The sequence below is a fragment of the Leptodactylus fuscus genome, chromosome 2 (genome assembly GCF_031893055.1).
Source record: "Leptodactylus fuscus isolate aLepFus1 chromosome 2, aLepFus1.hap2, whole genome shotgun sequence".
NCBI lineage: Eukaryota > Metazoa > Chordata > Amphibia > Anura > Leptodactylidae > Leptodactylus > Leptodactylus fuscus.
This window is the reverse complement of record NC_134266.1, coordinates 273,341,054-273,361,363: the sequence shown is the minus strand read 5'-3', so window position 1 is coordinate 273,361,363 and position 20,310 is coordinate 273,341,054. Positions and strand designations below refer to the sequence as shown.

At 41.0% G+C, this 20,310-nt stretch overlaps 1 protein-coding gene across 1 annotated transcript in view; it reads right to left on the bottom strand.

Moving 5' to 3' along the window:
• Positions 1–9,114: 9,114 nt before the first annotated feature.
• The window catches only part of P2RY6 (pyrimidinergic receptor P2Y6), an 84,235-nt gene continuing 73,039 nt past the window's right edge, over positions 9,115–20,310 (bottom strand). Inside the window, exon 2 of the mRNA XM_075266307.1 lies at positions 9,115–10,994. Within this exon, the coding sequence (XP_075122408.1) occupies positions 9,971–10,957 (987 nt within the window). The 5' untranslated portion in view covers positions 10,958–10,994 and the 3' untranslated portion in view covers positions 9,115–9,970. The remainder of the gene's footprint in view (positions 10,995–20,310) is intronic.

Here is a 20,310-nt window from a genome sequence, read left to right as displayed (position 1 = left end):
CCTCTAAACTAATACAGACCCCAGACCAGATCCCTAAACTAATACAGACCCCAGACCAGACCCCTAAACTAATACAGACCCCAGACCAGAGCCCTAAACTAATACAGACCCCAGACCAGAGCCCTAAACTAATACAGACCCCAGACCAGACCCCTAAACTAATACAGACCCCAGACCAGACCCCTAAACCAATACAGACCCCAGACCAGACCCCCAAACTAATACAGGCCCCAGACCCCTAAACTAATACAGACCATAGACCAGACCCCTAAATTTATACAGTCCAAAGACCAGAGCCCTAAACTAATACAGACCCCAGACCAGATCTCTAAACTAATACAGACACCAGACCAGACCCACAAACTAATACAGACCCCAGACCAGACCCCTAAACTAATACAGACCCCAGACCAGACCCCTAAACTAATACAGACCCCAGACCCCTAAACTAATACAGACCCCAGACCCCTAAACTAATACAGACCCCAGACCCCTAAACTAATAAAGACCCCAGACCAGACCCCTAAACTAATACAGACCCCAGACCAGACCCCTAAACTAATACAGACCCCAGACCAGACCTCTAAAATAATACAGACCCCAGACCAGACCCCTAAACTAATCCAGACCCCAGACCAGACCCCTAAACAAATACAGACCCCAGACCGGACCTCTAAACTAATACAGACCCCAGACCAGACCCCTAAACTAATACAGACCCCAGTCCGGACCCCTAAACTAATACAGACCCCAGACCAGACCCCTAAACTAATACAGACCCCAGACCAGACCTCTAAACTAATACAGACCCCAGACCAGACCTCTAAACTAATACAGACCCCAGACCAGACCCCTAAACTAATACAGACCCCAGACCAGACCTCTAAACTAATACAGACCCCAGACCAGACCTCTAAACTAATACAGAACCCAGACCAGACCCCTAAACTAATACAGACCCCAGACCAGACCCCTAAACTAATACAGACCCCAGACCAGATCCCTAAACTAATACAGACCCCAGACCAGATCCATAAACTAATTCAGACCCCAGACCAGACCCCTAAACTAATACAGACCCCAGACCAGACCTCTAAACTAATACAGACCCCAGACCAGATCCCTAAACTAATACAGACCCCAGACCAGACCCCTAAACTAATACAGACCCCAGACCAGACCTCTAAACTAATACAGACCCCAGACCAGACCCCTAAACTAATACAGACCCCAGACCAGACCCGTAAACTAATACAGACCCCAGACCAGACCCCTAAACTAATACAGACCCCAGACCAGACCCGTAAACTAATACAGACCCCAGACCAGACCCCTAAATTAATACAGACCCCAGACCAGACCCCTAAACTAATACAGACCCCAGACCCCTAAACTAATACAAATCCCAGACCAGACCCCTACACTAATACAGACCCCAGACCAGACCCCTACACCAATACAGACCCCAGACCAGACTCCTAAACTAATACAGACCCCAGACCAGACCCCAAACTAATACAGACCCCAGACCCCTAAACTAATACAGACCAAAGACCAGAGCCCTAAACTAATACAGACCCCAGACCAGACTCCTAAACTAATACAGACCCCAGACCAGACCTCTAAACTAATACAGACCCCAGAGCAGACCCCTAAACTAATACAGACCCCAGACCAGACCCCTAAACTAATACAGACCCCAGACCAGACCCCTATACTAATACAGACCCCAGACCAGACCCCTAAACTAATACAGACCCCAGACCAGACCCCTAAACTAATACAGACCCCAGACCAGACCTCTAAACTAATACAGACCCCAGACCAGACCCCTAAACTTATACAGACCAAAGACCAGACCCCTAAACTAATACAGACCCCAGACCAGACCCCTAAACTAATACAGACCCCAGACCTCTAAACTAATACAGACACCAGACCAGACCCCTAAACTAATACAGACCCCAGACCAGACCCCTAAACTAATACAGACCCCAGACCAGACCCGTAAACTAATACAGACCCCAGACCAGACCCCTATACTAATACAGACCCCAGACCAGACCCCTAAACTAATACAGACCCCAGACCAGACCCCTAAACTAATACAGACCCCAGACCAGACCCCTAAACTAATACAGACCCCAGACCAGACCCCTAAACTAATACAGACCCCAGACCAGACCCGTAAACTAATACAGACCCCAGACCAGACCCCTAAACTAATACAGACCCCAGACCAGACCCCTAAACTAATACAGACCCCAGACCCCTAAACTAATACAGACCCCAGACCCCTAAACTAATACAGACCCCAGACCAGACCCCTAAACTAATACAGACCCCAGACCAGACCCCTAAACTAATACAGACCCCAGACCAGACCTCTAAAATAATACAGACCCCAGACCAGACCCCTAAACTAATCCAGACCCCAGACCAGACCCCTAAACAAATACAGACCCCAGACCGGACCTCTAAACTAATACAGACCCCAGACCAGACCCCTAAACTAATACAGACCCCAGTCCGGACCCCTAAACTAATACAGACCCCAGACCAGACCCCTAAACTAATACAGACCCCAGACCAGACCTCTAAACTAATACAGACCCCAGACCAGACCTCTAAACTAATACAGACCCCAGACCAGACCCCTAAACTAATACAGACCCCAGACCAGACCCCTAAACTAATACAGACCCCAGACCAGACCCCTAAACTAATACAGACCCCAGACCAGACCCCTAAACTAATACAGACCCCAGACCAGACCCCTAAACTAATACAGACCCCAGACCAGATCCCTAAACTAATACAGACCCCAGACCAGATCCCTAAACTAATTCAGACCCCAGACCAGACCCCTAAACTAATACAGACCCCAGACCAGACCTCTAAACTAATACAGACCCCAGACCAGACCTCTAAACTAATACAGACCCCAGACCAGACCTCTAAACTAATACAGACCCCAGACCAGACCCCTAAACTAATACAGACCCCAGACCAGATCCCTAAACTAATACAGACCCCAGACCAGATCCCTAAACTAATTCAGACCCCAGACCAGACCCCTAAACTAATACAGACCCCAGACCAGACCTCTAAACTAATACAGACCCCAGACCAGATCCCTAAACTAATACAGACCCCAGACCAGACCCCTAAACTAATACAGACCCCAGACCAGACCTCTAAACTAATACAGACCCCAGACCAGACCCCTAAACTAATACAGACCCCAGACCAGACCCCTAAACTAATACAGACCCCAGACCAGACCTCTAAACTAATACAGACCCCAGACCAGACCCCTAAACTAATACAGACCCCAGACCAGACCCGTAAACTAATACAGACCCCAGACCAGACCTCTAAACTAATACAGACCCCAGACCAGACCCCTAAACTAATACAGACCCCAGACCAGACCCGTAAACTAATACAGACCCCAGACCAGACCCCTAAATTAATACAGACCCCAGACCAGACCCCTAAACTAATACAGACCCCAGACCCCTAAACTAATACAAATCCCAGACCAGACCCCTACACTAATACAGACCCCAGACCAGACCCCTACACCAATACAGACCCCAGACCAGACTCCTAAACTAATACAGACCCCAGACCAGACCCCAAACTAATACAGACCCCAGACCCCTAAACTAATACAGACCAAAGACCAGAGCCCTAAACTAATACAGACCCCAGACCAGACTCCTAAACTAATACAGACCCCAGACCAGACCTCTAAACTAATACAGACCCCAGAGCAGACCCCTAAACTAATACAGACCCCAGACCAGACCCCTAAACTAATACAGACCCCAGACCAGACCCCTATACTAATACAGACCCCAGACCAGACCCCTAAACTAATACAGACCCCAGACCAGACCCCTAAACTAATACAGACCCCAGACCAGACCTCTAAACTAATACAGACCCCAGACCAGACCCCTAAACTTATACAGACCAAAGACCAGACCCCTAAACTAATACAGACCCCAGACCAGACCCCTAAACTAATACAGACCCCAGACCAGACCTCTAAACTAATACAGACCCCAGACCAGACCCCTAAACTAATACAGACCCCAGACCAGACCCGTAAACTAATACAGACCCCAGACCAGACCCCTATACTAATACAGACCCCAGACCAGACCCCTAAACTAATACAGACCCCAGACCAGACCCCTAAACTAATACAGACCCCAGACCAGACCCCTAAACTAATACAGACCCCAGACCAGACCTCTAAACTAATACAGACCCCAGACCAGACCCCTAAACTTATACAGACCAAAGACCAGACCCCTAAACTAATACAGACCCCAGACCAGACCCCTAAACTAATACAGACCCCAGACCAGACCCCTAAACTAATACAGACCCCAGACCAGACCCGTAAACTAATACAGACCCCAGACCAGACCCCTAAATTAATACAGACCCCAGACCAGACCCCTAAACTAATACAGACCCCAGACCCCTAAACTAATACAGACCCCAGACCAGACCCCTACACCAATACAGACCCCAGACCAGACTCCTAAACTAATACAGACCCCAGACCAGACCCCCAAACTAATACAGACCCCAGACCCCTAAACTAATACAGACCAAAGACCAGAGCCCTAAACTAATACAGACCCCAGACCAGACTCCTAAACTAATACAGACCCCAGACCAGACCTCTAAACTAATACAGACCCCAGAGCAGACCCCTAAACTAATACAGACCCCAGACCAGACCCCTAAACTAATACAGACCCCAGACCAGACCCCTATACTAATACAGACCCCAGACCAGACCCCTAAACTAATACAGACCCAGACCAGACCCCTAAACTAATACAGACCCCAGACCAGACCTCTAAACTAATACAGACCCCAGACCAGACCCCTAAACTAATACAGACCCCAGACCAGACCCCTAAACTTATACAGACCAAAGACCAGACCCCTAAACTAATACAGACCCCAGACCAGACCCCTAAACTAATACAGACCCCAGACCAGACCCCTAAACTAATACAGACCCCAGACCAGACCCCTAAACTAATACAGACCCCAGACCAGACCTCTAAACTAATACAGACCCCAGACCAGACCCCTAAACTAATACAGACCCCAGACCAGACCCCTAAACTAATACAGACCCCAGACCAGTCCTCTAAACTAATACAGACCCCAGACCAGACCTCTAAACTAATACAGACCCCAGACCAGACCTCTAAACTAATATAGACCCCAGACCACACCCCTAAACTAATACAGACCCCAGACCAGACCTCTAAACTAATACAGACCCCAGACCAGACCTCTAAACTAATACAGACCCCAGACCCTATGTGTAGCCCTGGCCTAACACTGATTCCTCCCGGCTTCTGTTCATTCTGCACATCACTGTCTGTAATGTCTTGGTTCTGAATTTATTTGCAAGGGATATCTCTTTAAGATAAAGAATGCAAACAGAGCAGGAGAGAGACAGAGACAGAGTCTGAAGCTAAAGCTACTAAATATACAGCATAACAGAGGTGCGGTATTTTCATGGGTACAAGCCAGTGCTTCTCTGTATATGTCCTGCATAATAATGAGTTGCGCTGAGTGTGTGCAGAGCTCTACTACATGCAGAAATCGGACCAGAATGGAGACTGCTGTGGACCGATCTTAGACTCCGCCTCCTCCGGCAGAACCAAAGTTGATTGGTCGAATGCTGTACTCTGTATGGTATTCGGCCAATCGACGCTGGTCAATGCATTCCTATGAGAAAAAGTCAGCTCCATCATATCACAAGCTGGCAGGGATCCCGATGAGATAGTGGTGTAATACAGGTACTTGGGCTTGTTAGATGCCCCCAGACATGCTTCCCCTGCTGTCCCAGTTGCATTGCAGAGGTGTTGGCATCAGTTCCTGGGGTGTGATAGTGGACTTGGTGACTCTCCTGAGTCGAAGTGCGGCTTCCCCTGAAACAAAGCATTTTTCCCCATAGACTATAATGGGGTTCGATATTCCTTTGAATAGTCGAATATTGAGGGGCTATTCTAAATGAATATTGAATTTCAAATATTTCACTGTTCGCTCGTCTCTAATAGGGACCAGATATATGTTACTCATACACACTGGACTATAGCATTGGATACGTACAGTATATCTACTGACTTGTATGAGAGTGTTGTGGGCATGCTCTGTGACATGCAGGGAGCAGGAGCTAAGCCGGCTCCATCACCTATTGTCAGCTGAAGATCCTGTGTCATCTGCCTCTAGATTTAGATTGGAGGCATTAATATGCATTGTAACCCCATGCTAGGGTCACACTATGACGGACCCCATAATGGAATCCATCAGGGGTGTGCCCTTACAGGGGTTGTCCAGGAATTGGACAAACTCTGGAGGGACCTGGGGTAGGTGTAACATAAGTCAGCTGCTTGAGAGTGATTGGTGACGTACGCGAGTGATGTCACCAGTAACTTTCCAGCTGATTTGTCTCAATGGTCACGTGGGGTTCCCAACTACTGTGTACCATGATATGGCAAGTGACCAGACAGACTGCAGCTACAGACAGCGGAGCCCTGGGGACAGGGATGTTTTTCATTTTTTTAACGTTACACCTGCCCCGGGCCCCTCCATAATGTGTCCAATACCTGAGTAACAAAAATGTTGAGGTTGCGCTCCCGAAGCCGCTCTCCTACATTCCAGTTGACAAATATGACCCATTATGAGGGTTAATGTTTAAAAACTTGATGCCAACAAGAGGTTTTCGGACAGACTCCCCTTAAAAATTAAAGGGATGATTTTTGGGATCATGGCCCTTTAAGAATGGTCAACTGGGAGTTTTTGTATATACTGTATCAACTGGAAGTGTCCTATATGCTGGACCATTGGGTTACCTTGTCCAAAGAATCCAGATACGGGACTGTCCACCCCATTGAAGGGGGTTTACCGAATCGGACCCCCATGATATTTATGCTGTAAATGTGATGATAGAGTATATAATATATATGTATAATATGATAGTAAGATAATACAGATGATATTTCACACTGACCGTGCATGTTTCATCTTTATTATACATTTATAGAATTTACAGTTCACATTACAGTTTGTATCATAAAGTGGTTACAATATTCCATCTTCCTTCATCGTAAGAGGTGGACGCGGGACTCTGCGGGAGGGTCAGATACACCCCCACTCCATATAAATAATCCTTATCATACATCATCACTTCTGGCCATGATGCGCCCTGTAGCGTATGCTGTGCCCATACATCCCTATAGGGTTTCCTTGTAGCAATCATTGAACCCATATGTGGGGCAACAAAATCTCCCTACAGGGACAGCATAGTGATAGTGGACCCTTCCAGATGAGGGGACCAGGCGAGACAACATTGATGTCCATATCGCCTTATGTGTAGCGGGGGTAGGGTTTGACCCCATAGCCATCCCTTTTTTGTTACTATATAATATCTGCCTAGTAGGGGTTTATAGAATAAAACGCCTCGGGTTACGCGGTGCTGTCTAACAAATACTCAGCGCTGTGTAATATTACAAAGGTCTGCAGTGATAGAGAATATCTACCTGGAGGTTGTGTAGTCCAGTGCTAGGCCGCTTCTTGTGTTGGACCCGATGGTAGTGTCACAGCCTATATTGTCTATATACATCTATATATTATTACGTATGCATTATCTCCTACTATATACATCTGTACAATATAGAATTCATGTATTATAACGTTATAATTTACAGACAACAATCACTGTACAATCACTTACTGTCACATTATAGGATAGAAGGTAACACAATGTACATTATAGAAGGTGCACAACAGAACGAACACCATAACATATACACTACATAATGTACACAAGAGATTACACAAAGTGTATGCAAGAGAGAATACACACTATAGAATGCACATTGTGGAATGAACACTATAGAATGCATGTAGGATGTGCACAATAGAATGGGCATTATAGAACGTACACTATAGACTGTATGCAATAGAATGCACACAATATAATGTACACTATAGACTGTATGCACACAATATAATACACACTATAGACTGTATACAATAGAGTGCACACAATATAATACACACTATAGACTGTATACAATAGAGTGCACACAATATAATGTACACTATAGACTGTATGCAATAGAGTGCACACAATATAATGTACACTATAGACTGTATACAATAGAGTGCACACAATATAACGCACACTATAGACTACGCAATAGAGTGCACACAATATAATGTACACTATAGACTACGCAATAGAGTGCACACAATATAATGTACACTATAGACTGTATACAATAAAATGCGCACAATATAATGTACACTATAGACTGTATACAATAGAGTGCACACAATATAATGTACACTATAGACTGTATACAATAGAGTGCACACAATATAATGTACACTATAGACTGTATACAATAGAGTGCACACAATATAATGTACACTATAGACTGTATACAATAGAGTGCACACAATATAATGGACACCATAGACTGTATGCACACAATATAATACACACTATAGACTGTATACAATAGAGTGCACACAATATAATGTACACTATAGACTGTATGCAATAGAGTGCACACAATATAATGTACACTATAGACTGTATACAATAAAATGCACACAATATAATGTACACTATAGACTGTATACAATAAAATGCACACAATATAATGTACACTATAGACTGTATACAATAGAGTGCACACAATATAATGTACACTATAGACTGTATACAATAGAGTGCACACAATATAATGTACACTATAGACTGTATACAATAGAGTGCACACAATATAATGTACACTATAGACTGTATACAATAGAGTGCACACAATATAATGGACACCATAGACTGTATGCACACAATATAATACACACTATAGACTGTATACAATAGAGTGCACACAATATAATGTACACTATAGACTGTATGCAATAGAGTGCACACAATATAATGTACACTATAGACTGTATACAATAAAATGCACACAATATAATGTACACTATAGACTGTATACAATAAAATGCACACAATATAATGTACACTATAGACTGTATACAAGAGAATGTAAATAATACAATGTACACTATAGAATACATGCAATAAAATGTCCATCATATAATGTACAAAGTATAAAGCACAATAAGCAACAAACAAACACTAAATGGCAATAGCAGATTCTATAGGGAAACTTCTGAGCTTTCTGACCATCCTCTGCTACCCTGGCGTGACTTAGTGGCGCTCCTTCCCCCGAGCAGGGATGTTCGTAGTCCGTGTATATCAGTATATACTGAACCCCCCCAGGCTGTGCCCTATAGAACATATATTACATACCCTGCTACTGTCTCTTCTATAATACTGCACATTCACCTTCTATTATATCGGAGTTCATTGTCATTCCGTTCACATTTCTAGCTTCTATTTACATTATAGATGAGTTTTATGTACAATGTGTACAGCGCCCTTAGAAATACAACTGCAGGGCCAAGATGGTGTCCAGTCTGCGGCTACAGAGCTCTCCTGGGACAGCGAGACTCCATCCAAGACGGATTGATCTAAGTGCAGGATTCAGGTTTGGCTACGTTTCATAGTCCGCATCCTTTGCTGTTTTCTCCCCTCTTCCTCCATTCTTACCTGCTTATGGATGCTGTTATGTGATACACATGGAGGGCTCAAGGAGGCAGCATTGATGGCCATAGCTTATGTTTAGTGGTTAGGGTGAGTTTTGACCCCATAGCCATCCCCTTTTTTAGGCTTGTGTTTGTTCCCTTGGATGATGTAAATCTTATTGTACTTCTAAGATGTGAGCAAGAATAGTGTCACAATGTACAAGACGTCTTGTGTATATGGTCATGTGACCAAAGAGAGTGCGATCTATCACTAGACCATACATCACAATCTCAGGGTCTCCTGTAATTGTCATTGCTGATTGTTGATCGTTTCAGACTTCCATTTGGTGGTGACCCTCTTTACTAACAATTTGGTGCTTTGCCTAAATTTCTGCTGGGTAAAATAGAACAAGATGGGGTCCAGGACACTGTTCATACTAGCAAAGGGCCTCGTGCATTTGTATATAATAGCAAAAGTTTGCAGCATCAAACAGGGAACTCCAGCCTTGGAACGTACGACCAGATAGATGGTCTTGGTAAGATGGAAAGGAAAGAAGCTTACGGCAAAGACCATGACCACGATGATGATCATACGGACGGCTTTGTCCTTCCTCCGACGTGCCGTCACATCGGTAAGATTGTCCTTCTGGCAGAGGATTTTGGTCATGGCACAATAACAAACCAAAATGGCAATAAAAGGGATCAAGAAGCCGGTGATGGTCAATGTAATGCCATATGGAAAATAGCGAGACGATAAGGCTGGTGGGCTCAGGTCATAGCAGACTGTGCGGTTTCTCTGCGTTCCTGTAGATGCAAAGAGGAAGGTGGGGATACACTGGACAATGACAATAAACCAGACAATCCCGCAGACCACCCAGGTGAACTTTTTGCCCCTCTTTTTGTGCCAGACAGATAAGGGGTGGCAGATGCCCATGTATCTCTGAAAGCTCATACAGGTGAGGAACATGATACTTCCATGGAGGTTGGTGTAGAACTGGAACCGGACAAATCGGCAAGTGAAGTCCCCAAATGGCCAGTAGTCATGCTGAACATAATTATATATCAGAAGGGGGAGGGAGCAGACGTAGAGGAAGTCCGCCACCGCTAGATTCAGGGTGTAGATGGCGGTGCGGGTCAGCGCCTTCCTCGAAAGACACACTTGAAGAATCACGATAAAGTTGAGCGGTAGACCGAAGACCAAGACCACGGAGTAGACCACGGGAAGGAGGATTTGCTTAAACTCCTCATGGAAAGTACATGAATTCTTCCCGAAGGGAACCGACGTGACGTTGTCCATGCTGGAGGTGGAGGCGATCACATGGTGACTTCAGAATCTGGAAGAAAAAGAATACAAGACTTAAAGGAGAGGTCTTCCCAAAGTTCCAAGAAACCTCATGGATCAAAATAAGGGTCCTTGATGCCCATGCCAACCACTTGGGGTCCAATGGGCAAGAGGAAGACTTTCTCTCTTGGATTGGTGCGTTGGACAAGGTGAATCCAAAACAGTCACATTGGACACCTATTGCATACAATGGAGCATGTGATGATGGGAACCTCAAGATAATGTCTGGCATGTTGGATTTGCTCAACAGATAGCTGGAGGTCTATGGAAATTGGACGCCCCGGCCGGATATTGTCCCTTTAGTCTCCCGCATATCTAGCGCCATGATATATTGCATGTATTCTCCCTGCTCACCACTAGGTGGAGCAAGTGTCATTTGGAAAAATACAGATCTTTCATATATTTGGCCTGTAACAAAAACAGAACTTAAATACAGGAATTCATTTATTTTCATTTCCCTTTAATCGCTAGTATGGTGAACAATCCCCCGAACATCGCTGCAGAATATTCTACTGAGTGATCTGCAGATATTCCATCTATTGTATGTCATTCTGCCTAATGTATCTGTAGATGGGGAGACTAGCAGCGAGTCTAGATTTTACATTATAGTGTAGATTTGGAAACTTTTTGTGATTTCCACAATCTGATATTTGAGATTTGCAAGAATTAAAGGGGAGCTCCAGCAAAGGACATTAATAGTAAACATCACATATCTGTTCCAATTCTACAATTGTGGATCCAATGGAAGAATAGAAGTTCCCTGACCCATCATCCATATCCCTACTATGGTTAGACCCACTGTAATATCCGTAATGACTTCTAATGCCCTGACAATGACAGTGACAATGCTAGAGTGCAAAAAATCATCAAAAGCCATCTACCTGATTCTTTTCTTCTCCATAAGCCATTGGATAATCTAATACATGATCCCTCTACAAAGCTGCAACACCTCAGCCGAAGTCTTAGACTCTACCATAGAGAACACAAGAGCGCTCAGAATAAGAGAAGGAACCAGGCGCATCCCCAATAATGGCTCACACTTCCCCTGTTCACAAGGCTTTAAAGACTCATAAAAACCACAGATATTATTCATTTCTCTAACATAGCACCAACGTAGTACACAGGGCTGAACAGATGTTGTCACTCACTGTCCCAATCTAAGGTCACCACCATCAGTAACATGGAGAAAATAGTAATGACTTGTTCAGCGGCTCTAAGCAGATAATCAGATTTACATACAACATGTACAAGAATATAACTACTATAATACTGCTCCTATGTACAAGAATATAACTACTATAATACTGCTCCTATGTACAAGAATATAACTACTATAATACTACTCCTATGTACAAGAATATAACTACTATAATACTACTATGTACAAGAATATAACTACTATAATACTACTCCTATGTACAAGAATATAACTACTATAATACTACTCCTATGTACAAGAATATAACTACTATAATACTACTCCTATGTACAAGAATATAACTACTATAATACTACTCCTATGTACAAGAATATAACTACTATAATACTACTATGTACAAGAATATAACTACTATAATACTACTCCTATGTACAAGAATATAACTACTATAATACTGCTCCTATGTACAAGAATATAACTACTATAATACTGCTCCTATGTACAAGAATATAACTACTATAATACTGCTCCTATGTACAAGAATATAACTACTATAATACTACTCCTATGTACAAGAATATAACTACTATAATACTACTCCTATGTACAAGAATATAACTACTATAATACTACTCCTATGTACAAGAATATAACTACTATAATACTACTATGTACAAGAATATAACTACTATAATACTACTCCTATGTACAAGAATATAACTACTATAATACTGCTCCTATGTACAAGAATATAACTACTATAATACTGCTCCTATGTACAAGAATATAACTACTATAATACTGCTCCTATGTACAAGAATATAACTACTATAATACTACTCCTATGTACAAGAATATAACTACTATAATACTGCTCCTATGTACAAGAATATAACTACTATAATACTGCTCCTATGTACAAGAATATAACTACTATAATACTACTCCTATGTACAAGAATATAACTACTATAATACTACCTCCTATGTACAAGAATATAACTACTATAATACTACTCCTATGTACAAGAATATAACTACTATAATACTACTCCTATGTACAAGAATATAACTACTATAATACTACTCCTATGTACAAGAATATAACTACTATAATACTACTCCTATGTACAAGAATATAACTACTATAATACTACTCCTATGTACAAGAATATAACTACTATAATACTACTCCTATGTACAAGAATATAACTACTATAATACTACTCCTATGTACAAGAATATAACTACTATAATACTACTCCTATGTACAAGAATATAACTACTATAATACTACCTCCTATGTACAAGAATATAACTACTATAATACTACTCCTATGTACAAGAATATAACTACTATAATACTACTCCTATGTACAAGAATATAACTACTATAATACTACTCCTATGTACAAGAATATAACTACTATAATACTGCTCCTATGTACAAGAATATAACTACTATAATACTACCTCCTATGTACAAGAATATAACTACTATAATACTACTCCTATGTACAAGAATATAACTACTATAATACTGCTCCTATGTACAAGAATATAACTACTATAATACTGCTCCTATGTACAAGAATATAACTACTATAATACTGCCCCCTATGTACAAGAATATAACTACTATAATACTACTCCTATGTACAAGAATATAACTACTATAATACTACTCCTATGTACAAGAATATAACTACTATAATACTACTCCTATGTACAAGAATATAACTACTATAATACTACTCCTATGTACAAGAATATAACTACTATAATACTACCTCCTATGTACAAGAATATAACTACTATAATACTGCTCCTATGTACAAGAATATAACTACTATAATACTACCTTCTATGTACAAGAATATAACTACTATAATACTACTCCTATGTACAAGAATATAACTACTATAATACTACTCCTATATACAAGAATATAACTACTATAATACTACCTCCTATGTACAAGAATATAACTACTATAATACTACTCCTATGTACAAGAATATAACTACTATAATACTACTCCTATATACAAGAATATAACTACTATAATACTACTCCTATGTACAAGAATATAACTACTATAATACTACTCCTATGTACAAGAATATAACTACTATAATACTACTCCTATGTACAAGAATATAACTACTATAATACTGCTCCTATGTACAAGAATATAACTACTATAATACTACCTCCTATGTACAAGAATATAACTACTATAATACTGCTCCTATGTACAAGAATATAACTACTATAATACTGCTCCTATGTACAAGAATATAACTACTATAATACTACTCCTATGTACAAGAATATAACTACTATAATACTACTCCTATGTACAAGAATATAACTACTATAATACTACCTCCTATGTACAAGAATATAACTACTATAATACTACTCCTATGTACAAGAATATAACTACTATAATACTACTCCTATGTACAAGAATATAACTACTATAATACTACTCCTATGTACAAGAATATAACTACTATAATACTGCTCCTATGTACAAGAATATAACTACTATAATACTACCTCCTATGTACAAGAATATAACTACTATAATACTACTCCTATGTACAAGAATATAACTACTATAATACTGCTCCTATGTACAAGAATATAACTACTATAATACTGCTCCTATGTACAAGAATATAACTACTATAATACTGCCCCCTATGTACAAGAATATAACTACTATAATACTACTCCTATGTACAAGAATATAACTACTATAATACTACTCCTATGTACAAGAATATAACTACTATAATACTGCTCCTATGTACAAGAATATAACTACTATAATACTGCTCCTATGTACAAGAATATAACTACTATAATACTACTATGTACAAGAATATAACTACTATAATACTACTCCTATGTACAAGAATATAACTACTATAATACTACTCCTATGTACAAGAATATAACTACTATAATACTACTCCTATGTACAAGAATATAACTACTATAATACTACCTCCTATGTACAAGAATATAACTACTATAATACTGCTCCTATGTACAAGAATATAACTACTATAATACTACCTTCTATGTACAAGAATATAACTACTATAATACTACTCCTATGTACAAGAATATAACTACTATAATACTACTCCTATATACAAGAATATAACTACTATAATACTACCTCCTATGTACAAGAATATAACTACTATAATACTACTCCTATGTACAAGAATATAACTACTATAATACTACTCCTATATACAAGAATATAACTACTATAATACTACTCCTATGTACAAGAATATAACTACTATAATACTACTCCTATGTACAAGAATATAACTACTATAATACTACTCCTATGTACAAGAATATAACTACTATAATACTGCTCCTATGTACAAGAATATAACTACTATAATACTACCTCCTATGTACAAGAATATAACTACTATAATACTGCTCCTATGTACAAGAATATAACTACTATAATACTGCTCCTATGTACAAGAATATAACTACTATAATACTACTCCTATGTACAAGAATATAACTACTATAATACTACTCCTATGTACAAGAATATAACTACTATAATACTACTCCTATGTACAAGAATATAACTACTATAATACTGCTCCTATGTACAAGAATATAACTACTATAATACTACTCCTATGTACAAGAATATAACTACTATAATACTACCTCCTATGTACAAGAATATAACTACTATAATACTACTCCTATGTACAAGAATATAACTACTATAATACTACTCCTATGTACAAGAATATAACTACTATAATACTACTCCTATGTACAAGAATATAACTACTATAATACTGCTCCTATGTACAAGAATATAACTACTATAATACTACCTCCTATGTACAAGAATATAACTACTATAATACTACTCCTATGTACAAGAATATAACTACTATAATACTGCTCCTATGTACAAGAATATAACTACTATAATACTGCTCCTATGTACAAGAATATAACTACTATAATACTGCCCCCTATGTACAAGAATATAACTACTATAATACTACTCCTATGTACAAGAATATAACTACTATAATACTACTCCTATGTACAAGAATATAACTACTATAATACTGCTCCTATGTACAAGAATATAACTACTATAATACTGCTCCTATGTACAAGAATATAACTACTATAATACTACTATGTACAAGAATATAACTACTATAATACTACTCCTATGTACAAGAATATAACTACTATAATACTACTCCTATGTACAAGAATATAACTACTATAATACTACTCCTATGTACAAGAATATAACTACTATAATACTACCTCCTATGTACAAGAATATAACTACTATAATACTGCTCCTATGTACAAGAATATAACTACTATAATACTACCTTCTATGTACAAGAATATAACTACTATAATACTACTCCTATGTACAAGAATATAACTACTATAATACTACTCCTATATACAAGAATATAACTACTATAATACTACCTCCTATGTACAAGAATATAACTACTATAATACTACTCCTATGTACAAGAATATAACTACTATAATACTACTCCTATATACAAGAATATAACTACTATAATACTACTCCTATGTACAAGAATATAACTACTATAATACTACTCCTATGTACAAGAATATAACTACTATAATACTACTCCTATGTACAAGAATATAACTACTATAATACTACTCCTATGTACAAGAATATAACTACTATAATACTGCTCCTATGTACAAGAATATAACTACTATAATACTACCTCCTATGTACAAGAATATAACTACTATAATACTGCTCCTATGTACAAGAATATAACTACTATAATACTGCTCCTATGTACAAGAATATAACTACTATAATACTACTATGTACAAGAATATAACTACTATAATACTACTCCTATGTACAAGAATATAACTACTATAATACTACTCCTATGTACAAGAATATAACTACTATAATACTACCTCCTATGTACAAGAATATAACTACTATAATACTGCTCCTATGTACAAGAATATAACTACTATAATACTACCTTCTATGTACAAGAATATAACTACTATAATACTACTCCTATGTACAAGAATATAACTACTATAATACTGCTCCTATGTACAAGAATATAACTACTATAATACTACCTTCTATGTACAAGAATATAACTACTATAATACTACTCCTATGTACAAGAATATAACTACTATAATACTACCTCCTATGTACAAGAATATAACTACTATAATACTACCTCCTATGTACAAGAATATAACTACTATAATACTGCTCCTATGTACAAGAATATAACTACTATAATACTACCTCCTAGCTGTGAGGACGTGTTTTTGTAGCTCTCCTGAGGCTCCTGATGTCTGGAGATAGCCCAGGGCGGGGCCGCCCTGGGTGGGGAAGTTCCCCTGCCAAGGCCCAGGCTCCAAGGCCTTCTCTGGGAAGCAATTCCCAGACAACTAAAAAAATGGATGGAAATCCTAAAGTCCCCAGTAATGGGAATCGTGTCCAGTGTGTCAGCAGTCCTAGTGCAGCAAGCCAAGATGGGAAGAAAGTTGTAAAGGAAGAAGTAACGGAAGCAAGCAGTAGTACGGTGCAACAACCAAGCAAAATGGTTGAATGTAAGGAGCAAACTTTGCAGCCTGTGCAGACTCCATTGCAGGTTGCAGGTGTCCAGTCCACCCCACCCTCCTGCAGACAGAGGAGAACATCCCTGGAGAAGCAGACCATGCAGGAGAACATGCAGCAGTCTGTATTGGTACGGTCTGAGCGGACAAGATCTGGAAGCGGTATCTACAAAAATGTAGTGAAGGCAGTGGAGGAGATCAAAGGGAGACCAGCGGGGAAGCTTCAAGGTACCAGCAGTACAGTCACTGGAAATAAACTGGGACATAGTCCCCAGTCTGGACATTGTGGGCCCATGGCAGTGACAACAGCCGTAGCATGTCAGAAATCACAGGCTACACCAACCAGAAGCCATACTGGGGGTAACCAACCTGCAAAGCTTTCCAACAATGCACAGACTGTCACAGCTACTGAGCGAGCACCAGAACTGCGCCTGGCAGACGAGATCCCAGCACTGGTCAAGCGACTGGAGACATTGAAGGCCAGTAAAATATATCTGCAGAGACAGATTGAATGTGCGTATAATCTAAAAAAGTCTGCATGCCCTGAGAAACTGGTGTTACTGGACAGGAAGCTGAGCGCACTGGCGAAAGAGCTCGCCGAGAACGTACGGGAGACCGAGACTGTACTGGAGCAAATGGGACCGGTGGGAGAATCATACAGAAACCAGCAGCGGTTCCAGGAATACCAGAAGTCACCATCACCTTGTGCTAAAGCTGGGTCTGAACCCTCTCAAGGTGGCAGCCAGCAGTCCCATGTAAAACCAGTTCTGCAGCCAGCAAGTTTCCCTTTTAAGGAAGGGAATTTGTACGGGAAAGCGACCAGTGTTCAGCAACAGCAAAAACCTGCAGCAATTCTCAGCAAGGCACCACAAGTCCCAGCAACCAGCACTTTGCAACCAGGTCATGGACCCCTGCCTAATGGTAATGAAGTAGCAGCTGTGCAGACACCACAAGTCCCAGGAGACAAGTCATTGCAGCAGGACTATGGACTCTTACCTGAAGGTACTGGGGGAGTAACATATTTGGGGTTACAGGTTGTGGACTCTGTTGTGCAGGACTCTGCTGCCGCTGACTGTAGTGGTAATATGGACTCTGCTATGCAGGACTCTGCTGCCGCTGACTATAATACTAATATGGACTCTGCTGTGCAGGACTCTGCTGCCGCTGATTGTCTGACTAATGTGCCTGATATTATGGATATTCCTGTATGTGATAACGGCCCAGCAGGGGAAGGTGTTTCTGGGGGGGATCCTTCACTATCTATGGCGTCAGACCCCTCTGCAGTCCAGTCTCTGGAGTCTGGTGATATTGCAGACATAGAGGTTGATGGTGGGGCGGACACAGGACAGTCCAGTGTGCAGGACTTTCCCCCTCTAGATACTCGCACAGTAGCAGAACCACATGGTACAGGTGCTCAGCAGCCCACACAGCGCCCACAAACATGCCAAGATGGCGGATCTGGCCGTACCTCCTCAGGGAATGCCTGGAGCCGCGGTGCTCCATCTTTTGCATCAAACTCCAGTTATACAGGCCAGGCTTTCAGGAGGAGGAATGTAGTCAGGTTTAGGCACGGAGGTGCCAAGGAGGATCTGCCGGATAGGAGGTTTGTGGTCCGAGAGCTCCTATGTACCCAGATGGGCTTTGTGCCGACTGATATCCTGGCCGTCATAAACCTTCCTGACCGCCAGGGGTATGATGTTAGTTTTAAGCTGATGTCTGATCTGGACCGGTTCTGGGCCAATCTCACCAGGTTGAGAGATACGGAAGGTTGGGATAAGTTCAGTTTCATCCCCATCTCTAGGCCAGATACAGCCTCTGTCACAATTGTATTTTGGAATGAAGCCGTTCCCCCTCAGGACATAGTCATCTGGCTCAGGAGGCATTGTGACCTCATGTCTGATCTTAGTAAGAACAGGGATGAAGACGGGGTCTGGACCGGTGGGTGGAGGGTCCTGGTGAAGTTGCGTCAGCAGAACAACATAACCCAACATCTGCCCAATTCGTTCTTTATAGGCCGAGAAAAAGGGATCTGCTTCTATGCGGGTCAGCCTCGCCGGTGCTTCAAGTGTGGGAAGGCCGGCCATGTGGCCAGTGTATGCTCCATGGTAAAGTGTAGCCTATGTAATGAAATGGGCCACGTGAGTGCCACATGCCAAAGCATTAGGTGTAACCTGTGCGGTAGGATCGGTCACCCCCACAGAGATTGTCCTGATGCCTGGCATAACATCTGTAAGGATAGCCCTGATGAGGACTTGCTGGCAGCGGCTGATGACATACAGGAGGAGGAGGAGGCGCTATTGTCAGGGTCAGTAGTCACGGAGGCGGAGCCTCAACCACATACAGGTGATACCACCCAAGACCAGGCCGAGTCAGGTCCCATTGAGACGACCATGGAGGTTGTCGAGCAGGTTGTACAACCCTCAGTGGTCGTCTCTTCTCCTGCCCGATCATCCAACAATAAT